The sequence below is a fragment of the Gekko japonicus genome, unplaced genomic scaffold (assembly GCF_001447785.1).
Source record: "Gekko japonicus isolate JY-2015 unplaced genomic scaffold, Gekko_japonicus_V1.1 scaffold2152, whole genome shotgun sequence".
Lineage (NCBI taxonomy): Eukaryota > Metazoa > Chordata > Lepidosauria > Squamata > Gekkonidae > Gekko > Gekko japonicus.
In genome coordinates, this window is record NW_015164258.1 from 302515 (window position 1) to 311968 (window position 9454).

The 9454-nt window shown below is 46.5% G+C and overlaps 1 protein-coding gene across 1 annotated transcript in view; it reads left to right on the top strand.

Annotated features, from left to right (window-relative positions):
* The window catches only part of LOC107108285 (E1A-binding protein p400-like), a gene marked incomplete at its 3' end in the record, with an annotated part of 27999 nt that overhangs the window by 11937 nt on the left and 6608 nt on the right, over window positions 1-9454 (top strand). Inside the window, exons 5-8 of the mRNA XM_015408704.1 lie at window positions 3126-3428; window positions 5099-5284; window positions 7870-8010; window positions 8722-8800. Of these exons, the coding sequence (XP_015264190.1) occupies window positions 3126-3428; window positions 5099-5284; window positions 7870-8010; window positions 8722-8800 (709 nt within the window). The remainder of the gene's footprint in view (window positions 1-3125; window positions 3429-5098; window positions 5285-7869; window positions 8011-8721; window positions 8801-9454) is intronic.

A 9454-nucleotide genomic window follows, 5' to 3' on the forward strand; every position in this document is an offset into this window, starting at 1 on the left:
AGCGGGGGCTTCAGCTTTCTCTCTTGTGCCATTTTCCTGCTTGGAAACAGAAGAAGGAGGAGGAGGAGGAGGAGGAGGAGATTGGCTTTATACCCCATCCTTCACTACCCAAAGGTGTCTCAGAGCAGCTTACAAACTCCTTTCCCTCCCCCTCCCCACAACAGACATCCTGTGAGGTAGGTGGGGCTGAGAGAGCTCTTGACAGAAACTGCTCTTTTTCAAGAACAGCTCTGACAGAACTACGGCTTGCCCAAGGTCATTCAGCAGGTGCATGTGGAGGAGTGGGGAATCAAACCCGGTTCTCCCAGATTACAGTCCGCGCACTTAACCACTACACCAAACTGTCTCTCAAAGAGTAGATAAAGGTTTATTTAGGAATTAACATACTTGTTAGGAAAGATGAGAGCTAGAGACAGGTAACTAACTACATCTTTAGCTGAGAGAGAGAGAGAAAGTAAGGCTGAGTGTGGTACTTCCAAAAAGAAGGGGGAGATTGCCCTGAGAGTAGCAATCTGGAGACAGACAAGGAATGACACTTAAAAGGAGAGAAGGTGCTGACCTCACTATCCTCTCTAGTTATCTTTTCGCTGCCCCCTGCAGAGTCTCCTTCGCTGCTTCTTTGTACACTAGACATTTCCCTTTCCTACACAGGGGTGGTTTGCCATTGCCTGCCTCTGCGTAGTGACCCTGGAGCAATGCTCCCTCGTAGTGACCCCTGGAGCAATGCTCCCTGTGGAGTCTTGTGAGCAAAAATTCCACTTTGTGAGCGACTGGCATTAAAGTTGTGAATGAGCAATCTGGCTGCTGCATAAATTAGTTTGCTCTGGAGCCCTCCTTCCTGAGCTGAGACAAAAATGTGTGAGCCGAAGGCTGAAAAACTGTGAGCTAGCTCACACTAACTCAGCTTAGAGGGTACACTGGTCATTGGTCCATCTAGCCCTCTACTGTATTTTCACCTAGAGTTTCAGATAAGGGTTTTCCCAGCCCTGCTACCTAAGAAAACTTTGACTGGAGATGCTAGGGACTGAACTTGAGGCTTTCTGCTTGCAAGGAATGGGTTCTTCCATTTAGCCGTGTCTACTAGCAAAGTGTAAAGCATGATGCGTGGTGTGTTTGTTAGGCGTTGAGATATGATACCCAACTGATGGACGCAAAGGTAAAGGCTTCTGTGTAATCCACAGATAATATATTCTCTTTGGAATCTTTAAGTAAACCCATTTCTCTCATGCCAGTGAGTGGCTGTTATGCACCCTCTTGGGAAAGTCAGATGAGGAATGTAGACACTTGAGTTTAGGTAGGATGGGGGCGAAACTTCTCACTATCCATGGTCCAGGCTGGGTTGGCAAATGCCACGTGGGGCTGGCACAAAAGTGGAAGTGATGTCATGATGAGGCAGTGTTCCTTTTGCTGGAAAGGCTGTGGCGAAAGAGCCAAAAATTCAGTGGTTCAATCATAGAGTTTTGGGCAAATCCTACAGAAACACCCTGATGGGGTGACATCACTTCTGGTGTTGCATCTGAATTTATTGATTTATTTATATGTATTTAATTTATTAGGCTGCCCTTCCCTTCAAGCAGGGCTCAGGGTGTGTGATGTTACACACTGGGGCAGTGCTGGCGTGCCTGTCTCTCCCTCTCAATTCCTCACAGCTGGTTTCCAGCTGTGTCCCACAGATCCTACTGTGTGCGCATTCCACACATCATGCCGATGGGCATTTCATACTTCAATGAAAGCTGTGTGTGAATCAGGATTGCTCATTTCCGGGATTGTGCTTGGGGTTGCAGAGCTCGGGACTGCTCCCTTTCCACTTGGCTGGTGCCCTCTGAAAGCTTGAGGGTGGGAGATTCCATGCATTTGTGTTCTTCCGCCCCACAAAGATATGCACAAACTTGCACTTGTATTTGGGGGGGAATTGCTCCCTGGACCCCCCGTCGGCAGGCATTGCAGATTCCCCATCTTCTTCCCCCTCAACCACTGAGCCCCAAATGCCCTATGAGAAGAGAATCACAGAACCATGGGTCTCTGTGGCTCTGAGCTCATTGTCTGCTACCTTCACACATGCACACACACACACACACACACACACACACACACACACACACACACACTCTCTCTCTCTCTCTCTCTCTCTTTCTCTCTCTCTCTGTCTCTCTCTCTGTCTCTCTCTCTGTCTCTCTCTCTGTCTCTCTCTCTGTCATGTCTCTGTCTGTCTCTGTCTGTCTCTGTCTGTCTCTGTCTGTCTCTGTCTCTCTCTCTGTCTCTCTCTCTCTGTCTCTCTCTCTGTCTCTCTCTCTCTGTCTCTCTCTCTGTCTGTCTGTCTGTCTGTGTCTCTGTCTCTCTCTCTGTCTGTGTCTGTGTCTCTGTCCCTTTCTTTCTCTCTCTCTGTCTGTCTCTGTCTGTCTCTGTCTCTCCAGAACAACTAGTGTTTCATAGGCCACCTGGTTGTTGGCTTCCATATTCTGTGGCTACTGATCATGAGTCAGATATAGGTGTTGTGCTTTGTTTCCACGTGGCAATTTGGCTCGGGATTCCAGAAAGCTAGCCTTTGTCATACACTACCACTGAACACATGAAACTGCCTTATACTGAATCAGACCCTTGGTCCATCAGAGTCAGAGTCCACGATTGTCCTTGGGGTTGCAGAGCTCAGGACTGCTCCCTTTCCACTTGGCTGGTGCCCTCTGAAAGCTTGAGGGTGGGAGATTCCATGCATTTGTGTTCTTCCGCCCCACAAAGATATGCACAAACTTGCACTTGTATTTGGGTACTTGTATTTGAGTACCATCTACTCAGACTAGCAGAGGCTCTCCAAGGTCTCAGGCAGAGGTCTTTCACATCAGCTACTGCCAGATCTTTTAATTGGAGATACCGGGGATTGAACCTGGGACCTTCTTCATGCTAGGCAGATGCTTTACCACTGCGCCAGAACCCCTTCCTAATACTCTAGTGCAACTGTATTGGCAGTCTGGTACTGCAACAGTAATACTTCCTTAAAACAGCCTGGATTTACATAGTTAGGTCTATATCTAATCAGTGCATATTGTACTGTAAGGCAGGTATAGATAGCACGTACCCCCCCCTTTAAAAAAGAAGTCCTCCTCTCAAAATGTGTGTGTCCTTTACAGACTGTGACCCTGGCGAGAACATCTGTGGACTCTGTCCAAAATTCCCAGCGTCTTCCGGCAAGCACCCTTCCTCCTACCTCGTCCAACCCACCGGCAGCCATTTCCACTACGGCCCCACAGTCCACCTACCCAGCCCAGACCAGCCGGACCTCGCCAGCCACAAACAAGTCTGCGTCTCCTGTTGCCTCGAAGCCCCCAGGTTTGGCAGTGACCGCAGCACCCAAGACCCAGGGTCCAGCTCAGAATACGACCGTTCCGCCACAGGACAGCTCCCAAGAGAAGCTGGCAGAGCAAGTTAAATTGGTAAGAATCCTTCATTCTGATGGCAGCAGCCTTCATGTGCAAAAAGGTCTGATGCCTGTTTAATTATTTGCATGTCTGTTGTTTTTTTTCTTACTCCCACTTTATAGCAGCAGCTCCAGTGTTTTTTGCATCTAGCAATGTTAAGCAAGGAATACATTGACGAGTCTCTTGCACAGCTTACTCTGCTTCTGCGCAGAGCAACACAAGAAACTGTTCAAACCTTAGCATAGTGGTTACACCGCCCTGATCTCACAGCATTGAAACAGAGAATGTCGCACAACTGAGTAATGTTCAGTGCTTGATAGATTGAGAAGGGTAGTCGTGATAGTCTGTCTGTAGCAGTAGAAAAGAGCAAGAGTCCAGTAGCACCTTAAGGACGAACAAAATTTGTGGCAGGGTTAGGAGCTTTCGTGAGGCACTGCTCACTTCTTCAAGTTTAGTGCTTGAGTATGATTTAGTGCTTGAGTGTGCAAAGTGCTTTAGGTATATTATCTTGGAAGCACTGATGTACATTACAGCAGGGGTGTCAAACATGTGGCCCAGGGGCCGGATCAGGCCCCCGGAGGGCTTCTATTAGGCCCGCAGTGGAACTGGCTGTCTTCTGCTTCTTCTTCCAGTTCTGCTGCTGCTGTGTCATCATAGGTTTGCAGCTTACAGATACACACACCTGAACAGCATACTCAAGACTGCAACAGCACAGACATTTGATGCAATAATTCAGAGCAAGAGGTGTCAGTTATCAGACACTGTTAAATAAACAAAAACTATTGCAAGAGTGCTAATGTTTTAAGCAATGTTTTTATTTTAAGTTTAAAAAATCCCTTTGTGTTTGTGTCCTTTATAAAGTTTATATCTCCGCTACATTTTATGACACACATGGCCTGGCCCAACAAGGTCTCACTTATGTCACATCCAGCCCTCATAACAAATGAGTTCGACACCCCTGCATTACAGAATAGATGAACGGTTCATTTCAGAGAGGAGGGAGTGGCTGAGGCTGTGTAATCCTAAACAGAGTCATGCCCTTCTAAATCAGTTGTAGTCAGTGGGCTTAGAAGCCACTGTTTAGGATTGCACTGTATGTCACACCAGCCTTGGATGGGTTTTGTAAACTGTACTTTCCATCTTGTTTTAAGTCTGTTTTGTAACTTTTAATGCTCTTCAGGTGTCAGTTATTGCAGTTTGTGGTAGGTTAATTAACATCCGTTGTTTTCGTCAGATTTTTGAATTTTTAATTATAGTCCACGTGTCCCACTGATACTCAAGGTGGAATACGGGATATGAAATAGGACAGACAAGCAGCATAAAACAACCAGTGAACAACGCAATAGAACACTTTTTAAAACTGGTTTTATTGTACCGATTCAGTATTATTATTTATTATTTGAATTATTTTAAGACTGTGTTTTATTAATTGCTCTGAGCTGCCCTGAGCCTGCTTGCAGGAAGGACGGGATATAAATTGAAATAATAGAATGAAATAAAAATAAAATAGGATTAGGATTGCAGAATTAGATACCAGTGTGAATGACTAATTATCTGGGGTAAGGTGTACTATCAACAATAGGCATAAGGCAGTGTGGGAAAAGCAGGGGCACACCTGCGATAATCACAGCACATTCTATTGCCAATGAGACTCCCCCCCCCCTTCCTCTTCCTTGCATTGAAAGGAAAACCAAATCCACCAACGAATAGCAGAGCTGCGAAAAGAGGGGCTGTGGTCTCTGAGACGGCTGCCCAAACTGCAAGAGGCCCCGAGACCCAAATCTCACTGGGACTACCTACTGGAAGAAATGCAGTGGATGGCAACTGACTTTGCCCAGGAGCGGATGTGGAAGAGGGCAGCGGCGAAGAAGGTACTGTGGGTTTCGTGGGTGCCCCCTTGGCGGAATCTGAAATGGGGCTGGCTGGGTCCTGCCTTCCTGGGTGCTGTTTTATTTCTGGAGGCTGGAAGCTCGTTTTTGCCTCTGAACTGGAACGCTTCACCAGTGGTTGGGCATTATCACAAAGGCACTTCTGCGTAACAACCAAAAGCTCCCCATTATGAAATGCCTGCCGTTGGGCATAAAATTATCTGCATTGGCCTGGAAAATTGAAGGGCAGGGATGACATATTCAAGTGTGACATCTCACCTGTCCTGCCGTCAGGCATAAAATTATCTGCATTGGCAGGGACGACATATTCAAGTGTGACATCTCACCTGTATTCTTAACACTTTGAGAAGAGTTGTATTTTCCTCATTAAAGGAACGATGGCCAAACTTTTTCCATACTTTTAGCTGTCTTATATGTCAGTGACATTCTTATCTCCCCCGTTTTTCCAGGAATCTGAGGACAGTTCTCCCCTTCTCTGTTTTATTCTCATAACCACTCTGATAGGTTATGTTAAGAGGCAGTGTCTGGCCCCCAGGTCATCCAGTGAGTTTTGTAGGTTGCCAGGGTTGGGGGGCATAATCCTCAGCTCTGATCAAACCATATCAGTGCACTGGATTTCTCTCTCTGTAGTTTATTAAACAATTGTTATAGGGAACATCTCTTGGGCAATGCTCCCTCTACGCTGTGGAGTCTTGTGAGCAAACATTCTACCTTGTGAGCTACTGGGCATTAAAGTTATGAGCGAGCGATTTGGCTACTGCATAAGTTAGTTTGCTTTGAAGCCATCCTGCCTGATCTAAGACAAAAATGTGTGAGCCGGAGGCTGAAAAAACTGCGAGCTAGCTCACACTGACTCAGCTTAGAGGGAATGTTGCTCCTGGGTCAGCTAAAAATGCTTCGGGGGCTCTATCTGGCCTGCAGGCTGATCCTTGAGCATCCTGGACCTATTCTAGAGGATAATTTTATGATCAACTGGAGGCTCACTCTGCAGGTTGTCAGGATTTGTCGTCATCACTGATGATCTCTTTCATGGACCCTAGTCTTGAATCAAGCTCAGAGTGAAAGGCCTTGTATGATTAATGATGAAGTTCAAATAGCATTTTCCAAAAGCTGGCAGAGTAAGGGAGGAGCAGAACTCTGTGTCAGTCTCCTTAGGGGCCACCTTGTGTGGTAATTTGAGAAATTACAGCTACTGCCCTATGATGTTGCTGCCTCTTCCTCCTGCAGCTCTCTGCAATCTCCCCCCCCCCCCCCCCCCCCCCCTAGACAGCAGTGGTTGGTCATTAACAGTCAGTATGGTGTACAGTAGTCAGTGTGTCAGACTGGGGTGTGGGCGACCACTCTCCTGTGGAAGCTTACTGGGTGGCCTTGAGCTGGTCACACCCTTTCTGCCTAACCTACCTCTGAACAGTGTTCCCTCTAAGCTGAGTTAGTGTAAGCTAGCTCACAGTTTTTTAGCCTCCGGCTCATACATTTTTGTCTTAGCTCGGGAAGGATGGCTCCAGAGCAAACTAATTTATGCAGTAGCCAAATCGCTCGCTCACAACTTTAATGCCAGTAGCTCACAGAGTAGAATTTTTGCTCACAAGCAATGTTCCCTCTAAGCTGTGGAGTCTTGTGAGCAAACATTCTACTGTGTGAGCTGCTGGCATTAAAGTTGTGAGCGAGCGATTTGGCTGCGGCATAAATTAGTCTGCTCTGGAGCCGTCCTTCCCGAGCTGAGACAAAAATGTGTGAGCCAAAGGCTAAAAAACTGTGAGCTGGCTCACACTAACTCAGCTTAGAGGGCACCCTGCTCACACGTCTCCACAGCTTAGAGGGAGCATTGCCTCTGAAGGTTGTTTTGAAGATAAAACGGAGAAGGGAAGAGCCACTGTGGGTCCCCCTGGGAAGAAAAGCGAGGTACAATAAAAGTAATGTCAGAACCCACAGCCAACAACGGAGTACGCACTTCTTTAGAAAGGTGATACTTTTATTGAAGAGCAATAGATGCATTAACATAGTCACTGTTAAGAATAGCAGTTGCCTCTTGAACCTAATGAGATATAGGGCATTCGTATGCGCCCCCCCACTGCACTGGCCAATTAAGCACCCTCCCGCGCGTGGGCTAGAACCAGCAAGCCTTACTATGCGAAGCTGGGAATATTTCGGCCCCCACGGCTGGCCACCTGTACTTCTTTAGAGATAAGCATTTCAGCGCTAAGTGGAGAGAAAGCAGAGAGAAAGGAATGCGAAGGCCATTTACACAGACGCTGAAAGAACATCCCAACCCCCATGGCAGCATAGCTGACAAGTAAATGTAAAAATAAAAATTAGCATACAAGGGAAAGTTGGGGTTTGCAGTCGGAACGGACCTCACCCCTCCAAGTGGTGACATTAGAAACAGACAGTAGGATACTAGACAACATGGTCAGATGTTTTGGGGTTTCCTTCTCTTCTATCAAGCCAGTTTAGCAAAAGTAAATTGCTTTATTTGCTAAAATGGTTTTAGAAGCCACACTGTATAAGATGATAGCCAAGTTCTCTAGAACAAAAGCTCTTGTTAGCTGTTTTGTTTTATTCATCAGATGGTCCGAACTGTGGTTCGTTACCATGACGAAAAGAAACTGAACGAAGAGAGAGCCAAGAAAGAGGAACAGAACAAGCTCAGGCGTATCGCTGCCTCGATTGCAAGAGAAATTGAGTACTTCTGGTCTAATATTGAGCAGGTAACTTCTCTATGTACACCCCACTTTCCTCTGCCGGCCAGTTGTCAAACATCCTTATCTTACAAGACTCCTTGCTTTGTCATCATCTGAAGATCCAGAGGGCGATCTCCTCTCCATCCGTGTGGAGGCAGGATGTCTTTTTTTCAAAGAAAGATTTCACCTGGGTGGGACTAGGAGGCACCTCCCCTCCAGAGGGGGCCTTTCTCCTGCCTCCTCAACAAATGGTCACAGGTTAAAAACTCTTTGCGACTGTGCAGAGAAATCATATTTTTGTAACGTCAGAACAAAAGATTATTTGTGTAGTGAGCCAGGCCCTCTTTTCAAGATTTTACACTGCTAGTGGGGAACCTGGGCTTTGGAATCCTTTTTGGGGACCAACTTTCAGGTAAACTGCAGCAGCGAGACTCAGGAGGTAATTGTTATGCCAGGGGCATCATTTGTAATGCTGGTTACCTGCTAGTTCTTCTTCTGCTTCCATTGCCTTAGTTTAAGATCTTAAATAGTTGTCTGTCTCAAAAATGGGGCAGTGATGCTCTGTATTCTTGGTGCTTGGGGGGCAACAGTGGGAGGGCTTCTGGAGTTCTGGCCCTGCTGGTGGATCTCCTGATGGCACCTGAGTTTTGGCCACTGTGTGACACAAAGTAGGTGGGCCACTGGCTTGATTCAACTTGGCTTCTCTTATGTTCTTAAATGCTGCCTTATGTGTTTCAGGTTGTGGAAATAAAGCTGCAGATTGAATTTCAAGAGAAAAGGAGGAAAGCATTAAATTTAAAGAGGCGTTCAAGGAGAGGTAATGATCTTATGCAGGTGGCTTTTGTCGAATGAGGCCGCAACATACAGTAGTTTTGATTTTTGCTTAAATATAAGACCCCAGCCTGTTACCTACTGTATTCCAACATAAGGCGGGTGACAAACATCTTTTGTGTTCTGTAGGATGTTTAGTGGTGGGGAAAGGAGGCTGTTGGAGTTTCGCTGATTTCCCTCCCTTGTATATATGGTTTTATATGACACTCTTAATGCATACAGCGCTTTAAAGAGCATGCGAAGTGAAGTCCCAGCTCTGAGGATCTAAAATTTGAGACGAGGGAGATGAAGGCAGGGATAAACAGGAAGAAGGTGTTTATTCCACCTCTGTGTATTTAGTCTTCATTTCAGAAGGGCAGGGGGATTTAAGGAGTTCATTGTAAAGGATGAGAAGAGATGGAGAACATCGCGTTTCTTTTACTTGTATTGTGAATGGCCGCAGGAGAATGTATGTTGCTGACCATATGTATGCTGCTTGCTGCATATAAACTTAAAAATAAGGTATATAGGCAGGACTGTGGTAAGGCAGAGGGAAGAAGCCGGAGTTGTCCCCATTGGCACCTCAATATCTCTTCAGGGTTTTGTAAACTCCAGTGCGCCACTGGGCCATTCCACGCCCCCCCACCGTTCTCTGTTTCTG